Source organism: Macrobrachium nipponense, chromosome 14, assembly GCF_015104395.2.
Source record: "Macrobrachium nipponense isolate FS-2020 chromosome 14, ASM1510439v2, whole genome shotgun sequence".
Taxonomy (NCBI): domain Eukaryota; kingdom Metazoa; phylum Arthropoda; class Malacostraca; order Decapoda; family Palaemonidae; genus Macrobrachium; species Macrobrachium nipponense.
This window is the reverse complement of record NC_087207.1, coordinates 34,332,977-34,352,976: the sequence shown is the minus strand read 5'-3', so window position 1 is coordinate 34,352,976 and position 20,000 is coordinate 34,332,977. Positions and strand designations below refer to the sequence as shown.

The 20,000-nt window shown below is 36.8% G+C and overlaps 1 protein-coding gene across 12 annotated transcripts in view; it reads left to right on the top strand.

Annotated features, from left to right (window-relative positions):
* Nucleotides 1-20,000, top strand: part of LOC135226448 (transmembrane protein 131-like) — a 525,255-nt gene that overhangs the window by 195,650 nt on the left and 309,605 nt on the right. For 2 of the 12 annotated variants that reach the window (XM_064266033.1, XM_064266021.1), the window contains exon 2: nt 10,384-10,485. The exons of the other annotated variants lie outside the window; for them this stretch is intronic. In XM_064266033.1, the coding sequence (XP_064122103.1) occupies nt 10,384-10,485 (102 nt within the window). The remainder of the gene's footprint in view (nt 1-10,383; nt 10,486-20,000) is intronic. 12 annotated transcript variants of the gene reach the window in all.

The window sequence follows — 20,000 nt, the reverse complement described above, 5'->3', positions numbered from 1 at the left end:
TATATATATATATATATATATATATATATATATATATATATATATTATGTGTTTTAAGAAGTTACGGATGAAGCGTATCCAACAAATAGCCTGAAGGAGAGAGTGAAAATAAAGCAGCGGCATCAAATACTTTAGAGTATTTACTTGTCATTGGCACTTTTCAGAGCACAACCAGTATTCTAAAGTTATTTAAGAACAAAAAAAAAAAAAAAAAGGAAAAAAAAAAAATTCTGTTGGACTTTATTTTTTCCTCCTGGGAAGTGTAGTCAATAAAACTTAAAAAATACAATACATTTGTTTATATATATATATATATATACATTATATATATATATATATATATATATATATATATATATATATATATATATATATATATATATATATGTGGTGTGTGTGTGTGTGTGTGTAGCTAGCCATGAATACCGCATACTATCGAGCTTATTTTACCATACATTTATGTTCAGTATTGCTTTAACGTTGTTTTAACGTCGTTATAAATATTCCTTCATGCGTATCATCATTTAGCACTTTCTAGTTCAGAACCGTCACATGCACGTGCTTCGCCCATGTAAGGCCGCCTTTTGTTTGCATGGTATGAGTACAGCATGTTGATGCAGTCTGACATTTAGAATAACTCTGTTCTTGTTTTTAATTACATGTATGCAAGGTTACTTATTTATCTGACTTTAATATTTCATGTACCACGTTCCAAAGGCTAAATAACGCTAATAGTATGTGGTAGCTGAAGTGGCTGATTCACGCAATAACTCCTGGTCTGCCTAGGATGTAAATGATTGTTTAGACAAAAGGACGTAGGGGATCAGGGGAAACTGTCAGCTAACAAAGTGTACGTAAATCGGGAAAGATAAATGACTTGACTTGCAAGAAGGACACAAGAATAGACTCTGGTGCGAGATCATAGAGACCCAAAGGGAGATACCAGGTACGAGAACTGAGAGGTCCAAAAAGATATATGGTCTTAGTTGGGCCTAGTTCATTGAGACGCAAGGAAAGGGGTCAGGTGCGTTCTTTGAGATCCAAAGAACACAGAAGCGGATATAAGGGGCGAGTTCGTCGAGGTCCTGTTGTAGATTGATTTATTTTTATTTTTTATTTTATTTAGTTGTTTTTTGTCTGACGTTGACACGACCATGGTCATCGACGATAACGATGCGATGAACACTGAGAGACGCGAATAACGTCAACAGTGGTTATTGGTACTGTGTGGAATCGGATGAAAGGACCTTTGTATATTTTTAGATTTATTTGGATATTTCGTGCTTCACGTTCTTTCCCACATTGGTCGGCTTTCACGGAGGGAAAGTTATTTTTGAAGGGATCTGACAGAAATCCATCTTGGTTATTCAGTGACTTTAACCCTTGCTGCTTGTTTTCCACATTTGCAGTTTGGGTTGGAAAACGAAGTAACAGCAATGGTGTCCTTGATCCTGGCACTGTTAAATCTCTCTCTCTCTCTCTCTCTTTCTCTCTCTCTGCTAAAATCGACAATCAGGATAATATTGGACAGCCCTGGATGAATATGAAATGAGTGGGAGTCGTTCCTTCCTCCTCCTCCTCCTCCTCCTCCTCCCCTCCTCCTCCTACTTTCCACTCCCTATCTCCATCCGTCATCTCTCGAGTATTCAATCAAATATCGAATTCGTCAGTTTCTATGTTATTGTTTTAGGGCCCTACGCTGTTATCAAGGCCCAGATCACTTCTTCATCCCTTGTAGTTTGTATATGAAATTTTTTTTCATTTTATGTGGGAAAATAAGAAAAAAGCACAGCCAAAAGTGGAGGAATTGAAGTAGAATATCAATAAAAGGAATAATGGAGATAAGTCGACAAAAATCATCAATCTAGCCGTCTAACTTTCTATATATATATATAATATATATATATATATATATATATATATATATATATATATATATATATATATATATATACATATATATATATATATATATATATATATATATATATATATATCTTCTTCTTCCCAGCGTTTTTCCCATTTTTATATGGGGTCGCCGTTTCGGATGAGCCGTTTCCATCTATTTCTATCTTGCGCTTCTGCCTCATCAATTCCCTTCTCATGTAAATTCTCCTCTCACACAGTCCTTCCATCTCTTTCTTGGTCTCCCTCTCTCTTCTTCCTTGCACCTCCACTCCCATAGTATGTCTCCCAGCGTGGTCCTCATCTCTCCTCAACAGGTGTCCATACCATCTCAGCCTCCCCTCCTGCACTTTCTTTGATACTTCCACCACCTTAGTTGACCCTTATGTAGTCATTTCTGATCCTATCCACTCTTGTTTTCCCCAGACATCCACCTAAGCATTCTCATTTCTGCCCCATTCCATCTTCTTCTGCTCTGCTTTTCTCATGCTTGCTGTTTCCGTACCATACAGCATTGCTGTTCTTACCACCGTCTTGTGAAATTTTCCTTTTAACCTAAGCGGCACTCTTTTGTCACAAAGAACTACCCGAGGCCGCTCTCCAGTTGTTCCAGCCTGCCTGTACCCGATGTTTTACTTCTTCTTCCATACTTACCTCCAGCGTTACAAAAGATCCCAATACTTAACTTATCACTCTCCTTATTTGCTCTCCACCAAGCTGAATACTTTCTCTATCATCCCCCTCAGTGGTGGTACACAATATTCTGTCTTGGATCTACTTATTCTCATTCCTCTGTCCTCCAGTACTTGTCTCCATCTTTCCAATTTCACTTCCAGATCTTCCCTGCTCTCTGCACCAGAACAATATCATCCGCATACAATATGTTCCATGGTACTGTCTCCCTTACTTCCTCTATTATACATCCATCCACCATGTTAAAGATAAATGGGCTCAGAGCCGGACCCCTGGTGTAATCCTACTCTCACCTCAAAACCTTCTGTCTCCCCAACACTGCTCCTCACTCTGGTAAATGCATTTCGGTACATCTCTTGTATCAATCGCACATACTTCTCTGGCACCATCTTCTCCCTCAGGCTCCTCCATACCTCTTGTCTCGGGACTCTGTCATAAGCCTTTTCAAGGTCAATGAATACCATATGTAGGTCCCTTTGTCTTTCCCGAATTTCTCCATTATGCCTCAGACAAAATATACCATCTGTTGTTCCCCTTCCCTTCATAAATCCCATCTGCTCTTTACCTATTTGTACTTCTTCTCTCAGTCTAGCATCTATCATCCTTTCCAGTATCTCAAAGTGTGGGGACATCAATTTAATGCCCCTATAATTACCACACTCTTGGACATCGCCTTTCCCTTTAAAAATTGGGATCAATATACTCCCACGCCACTCATTTGGTATCTTTTCCTGTTCCAGGATCTTTATCATAAGATCGTACAGTATATCCCACCTTCCTTCAATCTAATTAATTTCCATGCCTCCACCACCGGGATCATGTCTGGTCCGGTTGCCCTTCCCATTCTTCATCTTCTTCAGTGCATTTAGTACCTCTTGCCTAGAAAACCTCATTACCATGCCAATGCACTTTGCCCATCCTCTCTTATTAGTCTATTATTTTCTTCATTTAACAACTGTTCGAAATATTCTTTCCATCTCTTCACAATGTCTTCCTCCTTTCTAAGCACTACACCCTCTTGATTCTTTATTTATTTGATGTGTTATATCTTTGGTGCTCTTATTTCTAGCCTTTGATAGCTTCATCATCTTCTTTAATCTTCCTTGTCCCCAGCTCATTATACACATCATCATACGACTTTGCTTAGCTTGGGCTACACCTTTTTCACCACCTTGTTTTTCTCTCTGTACCTATTTCTGTCTTCCACTGACTGTGACTCTTCCCATCTTTTCTTTGCCTCCTTCTTATCTTTTACTACTTTCTCAATGTCTTCATCCCACCACCAACTATCCTTTTCTTCCCATATGATACCAGATGTCTCTCCTAGCAGCTCCTTTCCATGCCTCTTATTACTGCTGCATTTCGTGCCCACCATTCTTGAACATCTTCATCCCTATATCAATCTCCTCCAAAACCCTCCTCTTAACTCTCTCTTCTTATCCCCTTCCTTCTGTAATTCGTACCATTTAATTTTCCTTATCCCTTAAGCGGTTTGGTTTTTCTTTCCTTTTCAACTTCAAGTCCATACTAGCAGCCTGTGTTGGGGGGCTACATGGTCGCCTGGAATAACTTTGCAGTTCTTGACCTCCACCAGATTTTATCCTTTTATACAAGAATAGTCTATCTGGGAGAATCTTTTCCCCCCCACTCCTATATGTTATTAGGTGTTCCCTTTTCTTCTCAAAAAATGTGTTCCTATTGCCATGTCGAATGACACAGCAAAGTCCACTACACTCTCTCCTTCTGGGTTTCTCTCCCCAATTCCATGGCCCCATGCACCCGCCCAATCGCCTCATTTTCACTTCCGACATGGCCATTCAAATCTGCCCCAACTATCACCCTCTCATGCTATTCCAGTTCTTGCATTATTCCATCCATGTCTCTCCAGAAATTTCCCTTCTCTTCTTCTGTGCAACCAACTTGTGGTGCATATGCGCTTATAATATTCAGAATCTCTCCTCCATAACATATCTTCAATCTGATGATACGGTCATTCTTTCTATGCACTTCTATTACCGAGTTCTTTAGTTCACTAGACAGTACTATGCCAACTCCATTTCTACCTTGTTTATTTGCTCCACTATAATATAGCTTATATCCATCTCCCAACTCTTTAGCTTTATTTCCTTTCCACCGCGTTTCTGCACACACACACATCTACTTTCTTTTCTCTCATCAAGTCAGCCAATTCTCTACTCTCCCAGTCATGGACCCAACATTTAGCTGACATACTCTGAACCCAATGGTGAGCTCGCTTCTTTAGCTGCACCCGCTCCTGATGCAGTAGCCCTTCCCTCGCCTTACCACAGAGTAGGGCGATGTCTCAGTGCGTCGTTTACGGAGTACGCCTAGCATTACCTCTTTACCATATTTCGGCTCATTCCATTTTTGGTTTTGGCACAGATTTTTACAGCCGGATGCCCTTCCTGACAACCACCCTCCCTATTTATCCGGGCTTGGGACCGGCACCCATAAGGACTTGGTTGGTTGCCCCCCCAGGTGGCTAGGTTCTATATATATATATATATATATACATACATGTACACAAACACATGCACACACCCACGTGTATAGAAGTTGTAAAAATTGTTCATAACTGTTGAAAATGAAGTAAAACGTTTCAAAAGACGACTAAACACGCCTCATTTTAAGAGTACCATTAAATTCGGAACTCGGGACGTTGATTATTCACCAGGAGTCTTTCTTGTCTCAGTGATTGTCATGTGGTGTTTGAATACTTCACGTGGCGGTTACTATTTGAAGGCCCCTCCTGCCTTTCTACTAATACGAGACCGGCAGTTCTGCGTTAGAATTCAAGAGAAGGGACATAAATATAGATTGGACTTTCAGTTATTTCGATGTCTTCAGAATGTAACATTTAATCGGGGTTTGCTTTGTTGTTTGTTGTTGGGGGGTGGGAGGTCGTTGGTTGTAGCTCACACAGCACAGCGCCAGAGGTCATCAGTCGGTTTCATTATACATGAATTAAAATTTGGTCCCGGTTTTATATTTGGATGAGCTGGAATTACGATGTTTTCCGAAGTTCTCATTTGGGTATCTTTAGTTCTTGCTGTTGTTTTGTCTATCTCTGGAATAGTATAGAAAGGTTCGTCTTGACAAATTTATTTATTTATTTATTTATTTATTTATTTTTTTTTGTATCATGCGAGGTCTTAGTGGGTTTGCATCTGAATACTCACTTTTCTCCTTGTTTTTCTATGTTACCGTTGTCTAGAATAAGTTTTTTTTTATTTGAAATCAGGAATCAGCAGTGGCGTGAGTAGGCTTAACCAATACTGATGAACAAGAGTGTTAGAACTCAAGAACTATTTCCTTGGGTAAGCCTTAGGCATCTAGATTGTATTTGTTGTAATCGACTTCCTCAACCAGGTATCCCAAGTACTGTTTGGGTAAATGCACACAGGCAGGCAAAACACACACACACACACACACACACACACACACACACACATATATATATATATAATTTACATATATATATATATAGATATATATATATATATATATATGTGTGTGTGTGTTGTGTGTGTGTGTGTGTGTTTGTGTGTGTATGTATATGTATGAGTTTTTTGTGTATGAATGATACATATATATTTATGTATATTATACACATATATGTGTAGTATATATATATATATGTTCTGTGTGTGTATGTATTGTAATCTATATATATATATATATAATATATATATTATATACTATATATATATATATTCTACATATAATATATATATATATATATTACAATGATGAGGAGAACATAGAGGCTTGATTAAAAAACAGTCATGTATTCCCAATGTTTCCTAATGTCTTAATTACCTTTACGAGGGCTGCACAAAGGAAAATGAAGAAATTACGCATAAATTACTAACTTACAAAAAAAAAATCATAATGATCTAGCTTCTGCCAGTCAACAATACCTTTCCTAGTCTTCAATTTATTATTTCTCGGTCCTTAATCTTCCATTGAGTAGGTTGTCCCAGCTTTTGCTTGCTTTCTTTGTATTTAAATAAAAAAAAAACTTTCACAAATTGTATTATTTTTTACTTTGTTTATACGTTAAATTGGTCTTTCAATTGTTTAAATTTGGAATGATGGAGCCTTTTGTTTTATTTTGTGATTTATAAGTTTTTTTTTATTTGCGCAGCTCGCGAAAATGTAGTGAAGACATTACGAAACGTTGTGAATAAATGACTGGTTTCAATCTTTGTTTCTTCATTTATGTGTATCCGACTATGGCCACCACTGTTTGGATATATGTATATAGTATATAGTATATTATATATATATATATATATATATATATATATATATATATATATATACATACATATATATATATATATATATATATATATATATATATATATATATATATATATATATATATGCAGCAGAGAGAGAGAGAGAGAGAGAGAGAAATGAAATGACATTTCTTAAAACTAAAGTTCCAATTCTTTGTACGAAGCTGATTAGTATGATTTTGGAAGTTATAAGAAAATATTAGAAAAAAAAAGAAAATAGAATAGAAAAGATTTTCCCAGGGGTACAAAGAATGAGCAGCACCAAGGAAGCCGACCAATAAACAAAGACCGGCGTCCGGCAGAGGCTTCCAGCCAAGGCACAGGATAAGGGAAGGGAGCGTGCGCGTCGCAGTTGTGAAAAGGGTCGAGGCGCACAGGCACACGCATTCACGTAGACAAAGGGGCTAACGAAAGATAAGGCGAAGAGGAGACAGGAAAGGAGTGTGAGGGACGATAAGGGAAAGGAGAGCAGAATGTGGATGGATTTACCGTGCGCTAATTCTGGCGTGATATCTCTGCAGGTCGCCAAGTTGTCCCTCGATTTCCCAGGGAGATGGCTGTTGCAGGAGCCATTTCCCACTGCAGTGTTTAATCTGTGACCGCCTTCTGTTCTTGACACTTCCTATTTGTTCCTTATATGAGTTTATATTCACTAGTGATGAGAAAATGTTTCTCACCACCTAGCAGACGGATTGAATCTGTTGCCCCCTTAGGGGGTTATGGCCTTCATTGCATCTCACGTGGTGCTATGTAGGCATTACTGAAGGGTGTTTGCAGTGTTGTTTTGACCCCTAGCTGTGCCCACTTTTTAGCCTTTTACTGTACCTCCGTACCCAACTCTTCTCTAGTCACCTATAGATCACAACTGTGAAGTTTTCTCCTAGGCGCTTCAGTGGCATGATCGGTTTGGTCCTGACCTGCCACCTCGGTGGCTGCAAATTCAATTCTCGGGCATTCCACTACGAAGTGAGAGATGTGTATTCCTGGTGATAGAAGTTCACTCTCGACGTGGTTCGGAAGTCACGTAAAGCCGTTGGTCCCGATTGCTGGATAACCACTGGTTCCATGCAACTTACAAACACACCTTACAGACAAACAAACAACCCTAGTTCCACCTTCAGAACCTTGTATTTCATTTAGATTTTCTAGATCTCTCTATCGAGCTATGCAACTACTTCAACTCCCGCTTTTCACTGTCATAAACGCTGAATGGCTGGAAGTGCCCCGGTGTTTGACTGAACAAATCAAATGAGTCACAGGAAAAAATCTCTGTTCCCTTTCTGGTAGCAGGAATTTGGATTAGGTCATATCTCGTCCCTTCAGTAACATGAATATAAAATCTTGTCAATGACATCTGAGTCCCATGCTCCCTTTGAGATATTCATTACCAGCCTCTCTTTAATCAAGGCTGATTCCATCAATTGACTCTTGTAGCGGCAGTTGCTGTTATAAATTATATGTGACAAATTCCAATTTATACTATAGTTATGTTCATTTATATGGTTGAAAATAGCTGAGTTCTGTTGTCCATACCTAACTGACCGATTGTGCTGTATTAATCTCTGGGGAAGTGATTTTCCAGTAAATCTGATGTAAGGTTGGTCACAGTCCAGTCATGGGATTTCGTAAACGCCTGCATCCTGGGGAATGTCTTTTGTTGGACGTTAGTCAGGGATTTGGCTAAGGTATTTGGGTAAGTAAATGCAAAAGGGTTAGATTTTCCGAGGGTCTGGGTCACCGTCTTAATCCGGTCCAGGTGTGGGATTTTTATTTTATTGTTGGGTGTGTCTCTGGTCTTGTCTTGAGGGGGTCGGTAGAAAATTACGTTTGCTTTGTGAATTAAGACAGCAATTCACAAAGCAAACGTATAAATTGGAATTTGTCACATATAATTTATAGCAGCAACTGCCGGTACAAGAGTCAAATGATAGAATCGGCCTTGATTAAAGAAAGAGGCAGGTAATGAATATCTCAAAGGGAGCATGGGACTCAGCAGGAGTGACCTAAATTGGCTTACTTGTGGATGGACTTCTTGGTATAAATGCCACCTTTTCTGTGACTTTTCTCATTCATCTACCTGAAGAGGGAGACAGCAGTCTCTGAAATATAGTATTTCTTTCTATATATTTTGGTGTTTTTATGGGCACCTTTTATTAATAATATATATATTATAATTTATATATATATATATATATATATTTATATATATATATATATTCATATATATATATATATAGTATAATATAATATATATATATATATATATATATATATATATATGTTTATATACCTATACAATATATATATATATATATATTATATATATATAATAGATATTATATAATTTATAATTTTATATCTTCCCATATGTATGGAGGACTGACTGCAATACTATAGAATTTGATTTGCGTATTCATGAATTTCATGTGGAATCCGTTGATTCCTTGGCTTCCCATTTATTCATTCTTACAATTTGCAGGATAGACATTACGGTATGGTCAGAGATTTTCGTAAGCACAGTTTTTATATACCTACTATGTTCATGTACAGGGATAGATATGCATATATATAATATATATATATATATATATATATATATATATATATATATATATATATATACTGCTTGTTTGTTTTATTGCACTTTGGAAGTCGTAAAAAACTTCAAAAATTAACATATTCTCAATACTTTGGTGTAATTAGATTTTTTTAATAATTTTCAATAGAAAAGACCCCTTTCCAAATGTCCCCCTTCCTCTTTAAATGTCAAATGATACCATTTGATAGTTGTCAAATCCATGCCAATAAAAAATTACATAATTATTGTTATTAGATCAAGCTGGCCTTATGCCAACAAGGCTGACACTCCTCAGCAACATTAACAATGAACTCTTTTAAAATTCATGACAGATATACTAATTTTTTTTTAATATAGATATTTAAGGAGACGTTCTTTTAAATGTAGATATTGAAGGAGACTTTTGTTTAATGTAGACATTGAAGGAGACATTCTTATTAATGTAGATATTGAAGACGTTCTTTTTAATGTAGATAGATATTGAAGGAGACGTTCTTTTAATGTAGACATTGAAGGAGACGTTCTTTTTAATGTAGATATTGAAGGAGACGTTCTTCTTAGTGTAGATATTGGAGACGTTCTTTTTAATGTAGATATTGAAGGAGACGTTCTTTTTAATGTAGATATTGAAGGAGACGTTCTTCTTAGTGTAGATATTGGAGACGTTCTTTTTAATGTAGACATTGAAGGAAACGTTCTTCTTAATGTAGGCATTGAAAGGAGACGTTCTTTTTAATGCAGATATTGAAGGAGACGTTCTTTTAATGTAGACATTGAAGGAGACGTTCGCTGGTAAACATGAACGTCACCAACCAACCAGCCAGCGCTTACTGACACTGAATCGTACTGATTATCATTCTTCGTTCCCGATGGTCAACATAGATTCCATCGTGCTGGGCCTGTCCGAGAGAGAACAGAAGAAATTTCGGTGGCCCCCCTTCACGGTGGAGAAGACCGAGTCCGGTTTGGGATACAGAGTCTCTGGTAAGGAAAAGAAAGACCACCAAGGAGGAATGGAGGAAGGGGGAGGAGGGGTTTTTATTTGCGGTGATGAGGGGTGTAGCATGGTATCCCTTTCTTTTTCCCCTTCCTCCTCCCCCCCTCTGCCCTTTCTATGCGTCTCTTCATCATTTCCTCGTTGGGAGAGTATACTGTGCTCTCTCTCTCTCTCTCTCTCTCTCTCTCTCTCTCTCTCAAGTCGTTTTCTATTCATTTAATAACTTTAGCACCTTTCCTTCATTGCTTACTACAAGGTTTCACCTTTGTTCCGTTTTAATGATATTAAATGCTCTCTCTCTCTCTCTCTCTCTCTCTCTCTCTCTCTCTCTCTCTCTCTCTCTCTCTCTCTCTCTCGTTTTAGACGTGGTATCCGAAAGAGATACCTTTATTTTGAATTGCAATACACGAGTGGTGTTATGTGGAATAAAGCATCGTTGGAAGTTTTTTTTATTTTCTTTTTTTCTTTTTTTTACGTCAACGCATTCACTCACGAAGCTTTGTATTTGTCTGCACTGCGTGTGTTTTAATCACGTTTATTATACGGCTTTTATTCTGCGGCTTCCGTTGGCAAGCAAATCACTGATGGAACATTTTGGAAGTGGCGCACCCGTGTGTTTTGTGGTTATTTCAGTATTTTAATACTCAAGAATTTAAGAATTTTATAGCAGGTGGAATTCATTGCATTCTATCATGTGATTGTGGGTTGAGTCCTGTGGATTGTTTTTATGGAAATGATTTTGTAACAATAGTAAATTATTTGGTTTTCAAATAGCTAAAGTTTTGTGCTCGTATAATAATGTTTCACGTCGTTAATCTTTGCTGCCTATATTTCAGGTTTTTTGAATTTTTTTTTGTCTGTTCCTCAACAATATAGGGTTTTATGAAAGGTACTAGGGGCGTACTATTGCGATGATGTCTGCATGAATGAATCATGTATGTGAAAGTAGTACAAGTTTCAGTACCAATGAGATGTATTTTTGCTATTTACTCTTTAACAAATTATTTAATCTCTCTCTCTCTCTCTCTCTCTCTCTCTCTCTCTCTCTCTCTCTCTCTCTCTCTCTCTCTCTCCACACGCACAAATTTTAGCAGTTGATTAAAGTTTTTGGGAATACGGAATGAGCACCACTTGATCATTATCCAGGGATTATTAAGGCCGAAGGTATTTATATTTTTTTTCTCATTATGTATATTTCAGAATTGCAGTTTCAATTTAATCGTTGTTCCTTATGGTGTGTGATTGCCTCATGGCAACTGCCTTTCTCAGCAGATATTTCTTGGACGTGCTCTATAGAGGCCTTAGTTTATTGGGGTTTTCCTTTGAAATAGGAATATTCACAACCATTAGGTGGTTTTGAGGTGACCAAGCGGGCAGTTTAGGGATGACTTGCCTGCCACAAAGGTTGAGAGGCTAGGAAAAGTTCGGGGTAACAAGGTGTTGTTATGATATTGGTGAAGAGACATGCCAAGGAAAGAGAGTTATTGACGATAAAGGTGTAAAACTGACAGACTCGGGATATTCCGTTGACGCAGTTCGATCAGTAAAACTACAAGATTGTAACTCTTACTTAATGGAATAAGTGATATACAGAGAGAGATGGAAATCAAAGTGAATGTAAGATCATGAAAAGTATCAGGGACTACTTAAGTACACAGGGATATAGGAGAATTAGATGGAGAAATGAGTGATAATGTGGAATCTGTCACGTGCTTTGGAACAGGTTCTCTAGATTTGGAATCTGGTGAAAGGCTACAAAAAGCAATCACAGAATGGCAAGGCTGAATATCAGATAGACATATTAATAGTAAGATTAAACTTTGTCTGGTATGATCTTTATTTCCATACGGACGCGAAGTATGCTATGAGAATGATAGGAATGATAAGGTAATATTACAATTTAGACGGCAAGATAGAGTGAGAACTGATCCCATAAAGGAAATGACTACAGGTCCACATGTAATAGAGATAATAATGAATGCGAAATGTAGATGGCTTGGAGATGTTATTTGGACAATCCCATCGAGGATAGAACGTGATCATGCCAGTTGGGCTATGAGAAGGGTGGTTGGAAATGAGTGGAGATTTGTAGAAGGCAGAGAACAGGAAAGGTATCATTGGCTTACAAAGAGGTTCCTTGCGTCACACGTCGTTGGAGGCTTATAATTATATATATATAATAATAATAATAATAATAATAATAATAATAATAATAATAATAATAATAATAATAATAAAAGGAGCCCATAAAAACCCAAAAATATAGAAAATAAGTACTATATTTAGGAGACTGTTCTGTCTGTCTTCAGAAGAGAGAGACAGCTGTCTCTGAAATATAGTAATTACTTTCTATACTTTGGCGTTTTTATGGGCTCCTTTCAATAGATGGAATTATGTTATAACAAAATTTCTACCAGATATATATATATATATATATATATATATATATATATATATATATATATCATATATATATATATATATAAAACGCATGTTCATACAGGACACATGTTTATGTGTATTGCTGCAGCAACTGCATGAACGGCGTTATATATTTAGATTTATTTCAAATGTATTCCATAATAGAATGCTGATGAAATATAGAGGTAAATTACTGTTTCATTTAAATGGAATCGCATTTCGAGCGAAATGAATTCCCCGGAAATAGTTAACGAAATGTGGAATTTTTGTGATATGTATATAGGAGCTGTGGTGATGCCAGTACATTATGATAGCGTTCATTTACATATAGATTTTTTTTCATCATACATTTACATATAGATTTTTTTTTATCATACTTGATGACTATATTTGTTCTTACGTATATACTATTATATATATATACACACATATTTATTTATTTATTACTCGTATTTATTTAATACAAAAAGGCATTTTCTCTTTAATGTGTGACTTGAAAAATTCCGGTTTTCATTGAGGTTATAGAACGATAATGCTAGTCCTTGGCCTTCTCCACCTTGGTTGCGACCCATCCCATATGAGTAAGTGTCATAGGACTACAGAGACACAGTGAAAGTAATAGCAAATGACCAAAGAACTCCGCCTACCCGTTAGGGAATCTGGCTCTGAACCTCATGCTGGCTGGTGAGGCGAGTGTTCTCATTAATGGAACCACCGCCTATAGTTCATAAAGAAATAAGAGTTGAGCTGTCTGGTATTATTGCCTCCTGTTATCCTGTACAGGAAACTACGTAGTTCCTTGCAACTGATTAACGCACAGTTCATAACGGAAGTCGCACTCAATGGGCTTTCATCGATAGAGTTACGGATTAGGCCTGTGATTTGAGTTACAAATTCCACTATCCTTCGAGATTCAGGTATGAACTCTGGATTGAGGTAATATTACGTCTCTGATAGATTTCTCACTGCGTAATCCTGACCCTTACGCGTTTCATTGATGTCCTGCGGGTGTATTCTCGCTTGGGTGAAGGTTTTTTGGCTGTTTCACAGCTCCTTTTTTCAGCCAGCAGAATGATGCCATCATGGCCCTGCCCTTAGATAGAGAAAAAGAGATATGGCATCGGAAGACAGGCAGGATTGAAAAGGATGAATATAGTACTAAACCACATATTTACTCTCCCTCTCTCTGATGTATGTATATATAGATATATTATATATATATATATATATATATATATATATATATATATATATATATATATATATATATATATATATATAATACATACACACACACACACACACACACACACACACCTCTGAACAGTTGTACCGTTATCAGAATTACCATGTAGTTCAGTTCAACTAATTTGCATCTCAGAAATAATCTTTAGGTTATCCAAAGTTTGTGATATATATTTTTATTATGTATCAATACGGTGACGTTCAAGTATGAATTCAATTGCATTTTCTCATCCAAATCTCACTTTCGGGATTCTGTCTGAAGGTCAAATTTTATTGCGCTCTCGTGCTGAGATGTGATTCCTCCTCGTGCATTCCGAGCTTCAGTCAAAAATACAGTTCATGCATTCTAGTCAAGGTTATTGGGTAAAATGTGAAGAAGAAGAAGAAGAAGAAGAAAAACATTCGGCGTCGGTGGCGATGACTGGCAGCCGCATTTTCCCCGACCATGTGCTAAGTGACGTCATGATGACAAGCAGTTTGGTGAGGTGCATCATCATTGACGTCACCTACAGCTTTTTTTTTTCTTCTTTTTTTGCCGCATGTAAAAATCAATGATAAACTCATATAGTTATCCAATTGTGAGTCAAATTTTACTTTTTTCCGTCGTAACATTGGAAATGTTGATTTTTTCAATACAATGAAAATTCCTAAATAGAATTGAACGAATGTATGATACAAAAAGGAAAACATTACGAATTGTATTATATCGGAGATGTAAATGTATTTAAAATGTAACAAACCATTTGGAAAATGGATTAACGAATTGAATGATTTACGATTAACAGTTGAAATTCTAAAGAAATGTAAGTAAATCAACATCCAGATAAGAATATAGAAAAAAGCTGCTGTTGAGAATGAAAAGAAAAACAGATTAGAACTCAGGGGGTCGAGTGAGACAAAAAGGCAATTATTGGTTGACCTTCTCTTATTATTGACCTTAAGATTCACGAGGTCCAACCAGCGTACTGGGAGAGGAGACATATTAATTTTTCTATTCATTGATCGATCAGATATGATGTGAGAGTTACCAGGGTCAGCGACGCCGAAGGAGGTAAAAAAGAAAGCAATTCGAACATTTTTGTCGTAAAAAATCCAGTTACAAAAAGGATTTTTTTTTTTTTTTTTTTTTTTTTTGACATAATTTCGGCTTTCAAGGAAGAGAGATAAAACTAGTTGAATACATTTGCTGTTATATGAGAGAGAGAGAGAGAGAGAGAGAGAGCAATTTAAACTTTTATCTTTTTTAAACCATATATGTAGTAGGCTGAAAAACCATCAGTTCAAAGTGACATTCAGTTCTAAAACTGGTGGCTTTTGTGTTGCGCTAAGATATCACACAAAGCGTCGTATCTATATTTCACTGGAATAATAGAAAAGCATTTCGGACCCAGTATGGCTGTGGAATTGGCTTCTGTTTTATGCAGGCATCTGAATTTACTGGGTTTCACGAAGTAGGTTATTGACTGTGATATTTAGAAGGGATAGTAGAAAAAGAGGAAAATATGATACGATATCGATATCGCATATTATTACGGGTAGAGTTTGTGTGTGGTTTGTATTCTAAAGAATCACCACTGGCCAGACTTACAGAGGAGAGGTTTGGGATTCGAGAAATGGCTCAGAACACGACTGAGTGATCTGAGTACATGGTCTGCCCTCAGATCATACAGACTACTGAGGCTAGAGGGCTGCAAATTTTTACGTTGATCATCCACACTCCAGTCATCAAACATACCAAATTGCAGCTCTCTACCCTCTGTAGTTTTCATTTCATTTAAGGTTAAAGTTAGCCGTGGTCGTGCGTCTGTCACCGCTATAGGTGCCAACGACGCAGGCTACCACAGGGCTGTGGGTGAGAGTTTCATACAGCGCTGTAAGCAGTGGCTGAAAACTCGATTGCTCTAGAGAAACTTCGGCGCACGTTTTACTTGTTTTCGTGTATGTGTGATGAGAATGAGGCTTTACAAGTGCTGCTGGCCACGGGGGAAGCTGCTTCAAGTAATGAAGTATTTATCGAGAGCGTCATCACATAAGCGACATTCTTTTAACCTGTTTTTCGAGAGGAGGATTTGAAGTTTCCTTCTTGGCAGTTGGTAAGCGACACTTCTTTTTCTTCCCGTTTTTTCATTAAGGTCCGCTGCACCATTTCGGTCTTTGTTTCCAATATGGTGTGAATATATATATATATATATATATATATATATATATATATATATATATATATATATATAGTGTGTATACATATATATATGTGTGTGTGTGTGTGTCTGAATATGTATGTATGTATTATATATATATATATATATATATATATATATATATATATATATATATATATATATATATATATGTATGTATGTATGTATGTATGTATGTATGTATAAATATTTAAAATGCATAGTTAAAATATACTGCTGTAAAAATAGAAGATATTTCACCCTTGTTTATTTAGTGCAGACCCCATTCAGAAAGTCAGTCGGAAAAGCGAGACCTTCTGGCGTCTTGGAATTCGGATGTTGCAATTTGATGCTTGGTGTGTTTCTTGGTTTCTCTCCTTCCTTTCTTTGCCTTACCAGCTTTTGCTGGTTTAGCTGGGCAGTACTCTCTCTCTCTCTCTCTCTCTCTCTCTCTCTCTCTCTCTCTCTCTCTCGTTGTTTGTTTTCGTATATCTGTTTGTAATTATTTTTCTCTCATATACCTTTTCTGTATATGTGTATGAGCAGTACTTCATCTTTCCAAGTCTCCTGCCTATTATTTTGTATATGTGTGCTATTATAATCTCTCTCTCTCTCTCTCTCTCTCTCTCTCTCTCTCTCTCTCTCTCTCTCTCTCTCTCTCTCTCATAGATACGTACACACACAAGGCTGGAAACTTTTACAACCTTTCATAAGAATTGAGACTAGTAAGATCTAGCTTAGGCATGAACGCTATAAACTTCTTTCGGCCTTATTAGTCCCACTGTATAGCAGGGTCGGCCGCTCGAGGCAACTTTTCCCGTCTATTTCGATTCCTTGCATCTTCTTCCCCCAATCACACCTCACCCATAACCCTCCTCACCACATCCATCCATCTGATCCACTGACGGCTCCCCACACTCCTCCTCCCAACACTGGATGTTCTTATCTCTCCTGATTGCTTCCTTATTACGTGGTCACAGTATCTCAGACGAGAGCTTCTCTAGCCTTCTCCATTACATTACATATACCACACATTCTTCTTATATCTCGACTCTCCCTCCTTCCCAGTAGTGATATTCCAGCAATCCATCTCACCATCCTCACCTCGGTTCTTTCCAACAGTACCTCCTCTTCCCTCTTACGTGCCAAAGTTTCTGACCCATATAACAGTACAGGCCTAATAACTGTCTTATAAATCTCCATTTTGAACGCCGTAAACTTCTGTGCATCTATATAATTAACAAAGGCAAAATTCTAAATCTGTCAATGCCCCTATTAAAACCGGAAGCCTTTGCTCTAGAATTCCGCCTTAGTCCTAGAACTGGGGCCTGATGTTCTTACTTTACGAATCAACTCTTACACTTATGAGTTGGTCTTGGTTAGACTAATGACTGGATATCCTACCGAACGAGGTGAGATATTCAGATGACCCTAATACAGGACGTAATCCTAACTCCCTCTGGCACCTTGTATTCAATCCCAGAATTAGATCTAACATCATTGCTTTCAGTAATTGCAATTAATAATATTTAACATCACACGGGGAAGGCCTCGACTAGGTAATTCCATCCCCGCCAGTGAGGAACGAATCATCAGGTAATCTCTTTTTCTTTCTTTCATAGAGGCAATTTCGCTGTTGAACATAGAATAGTTAGTTTCATGACTATTTATATTTGGTATTTATATCATGAGGCCTGACTACTGCGTAATTTGACCGAAATGCGTCATTGGGTCTTCTTGATCTTTTGGCTGTTGTTAATATCTGTGAATTTTGATAATTATATATATATATATATATATATATATATAAGATATATATATATACATACACACACACACACACACATATATAGATATATATCTATATATATATATTATATACTAAGAAATCACAAAATTAAGCACGTTGCAGTTTTGTTTATTAGCTAAAGCCACTGGGAAAAATTTAAAAAGAAAAGACAGAGTGCCAAATACTTTCGTGCCCCGAAGATGTGTTAAATACACGAAAGTACTTGGCATCTGTCTTTTCTTTAAAAAAAAATTTTCTTCAGCTCATGACTATATATATGTATATATGTATATATATATTATATATATATATATGAGTGTTGGTGTGTTATACGCAAGCGGTATTTTCATATTGAAATATTAAACACAGCTATCCCCATAGGGTCGCTTTCTCTATAATAAGAATGATTTACATTCGAAGGAAATTGAATAAGAAAAATGGTAATCCCTTGGGCAGGATTCGAATTCATGCTTTTTCGGTTTTGATACGATGAAACAGGAACTTATCCATTCGGCTATCAAGAGAGAGAGAGAGAGAGAGAGAGAGACTTGATAGCCGAATGAACAAGCCTCTTTTTACTCGCTCTCAGACCCAAAAGGCATGAATTCGAATGCTGTCAGGAAGTTGTACTTATACAGATTTTTCCTTGTGTGTAAGTTATTCCTAAGATCAAGCGGAGACGATATTAATTAAAGGGAATTCGTTGCTGATTATTTGTGATATAAATATATATACATATATATATATAATATATATATATATATATATATATATTATATATGTATATATATATATATATATATATATATGTATATTTATATAGATATAGATATATATATCTTACAAGTGTGTGATGTGTTAGTGAATTACATATCGTGTCTTGCTTGGAGACAGATTGAGCTGTAGAGGCAGCCTTCTTGAATGATGGAATCTGATGCGTATGCATTTTTAATCTGGAGGCTGTCCGTACTGTTGCCAGGGGCAGTTTGGGTGTGTTGAGTATGTACATTCGTTTGTACGGATGTCATAGGTCTAACCGACCGAGGCACTTGGGGAAAGACACATTCCTTTTATGATAGGAAGGAGGACGGTTGAGTAAACGCCAGGTGTCGGGAGAAAACCCATCTTAAAGATGGGCTCTATTCCATGTTATTAGAGACGGGATTCTCTATCTTGACTAATACAGTGAAACAATTGACATTTTGGGTCTGGGAGTGAGTACTTAGCCAGGAGAGTGGAATGATAACTTAATAGTTTTCTCTGTGGGGCAGACTTGGGTTTTTATCACCATGACTTATTAATCATTTTGTTCTATTTTATGTTCATCTGCTTTGGGTAATAAATAGTATATTTTTGTATTTATGTGAGCTTAATAGCTTAATGACAAGTTTTGCAGATAGAGGGCGCCCGCTGTCAACAGGTAAGGGTTTCCAGTTTGTGTAGTTTTGTCAAAAGGGGGTAAGAGTGGTGGCAGCGGTTTAACAAGCTTTTTATATATTTTATAAGCTGTAAGATGTTATATGTGTATATATATGTGTGTGTGTGTGTGCTGCAATGCGCACGTTTATCAGCAAATTAAGAGGAAAAACTGAAAATGAAGTTGTACTTAGCCTTTTTTTTTATTCTTTAGTTTTTCTTACTTTCTGCATATCTTCAGGGTACTGATTGTTCCCTGAAGAAGTGTATGAAGTAAGTCCACAGCCTTATTTATATTTTTTTCCACTCTGGCAATTTGATGATATTTCCGTTAGTTTTTGAGACATTGCCATTATATATATGTACTTTCATACATGCAAACATGCAGACATACATATATATCTTATACATGTTTTTCTTACGTTTGGAATTGTTTTCGACATTGCCGGTTTGA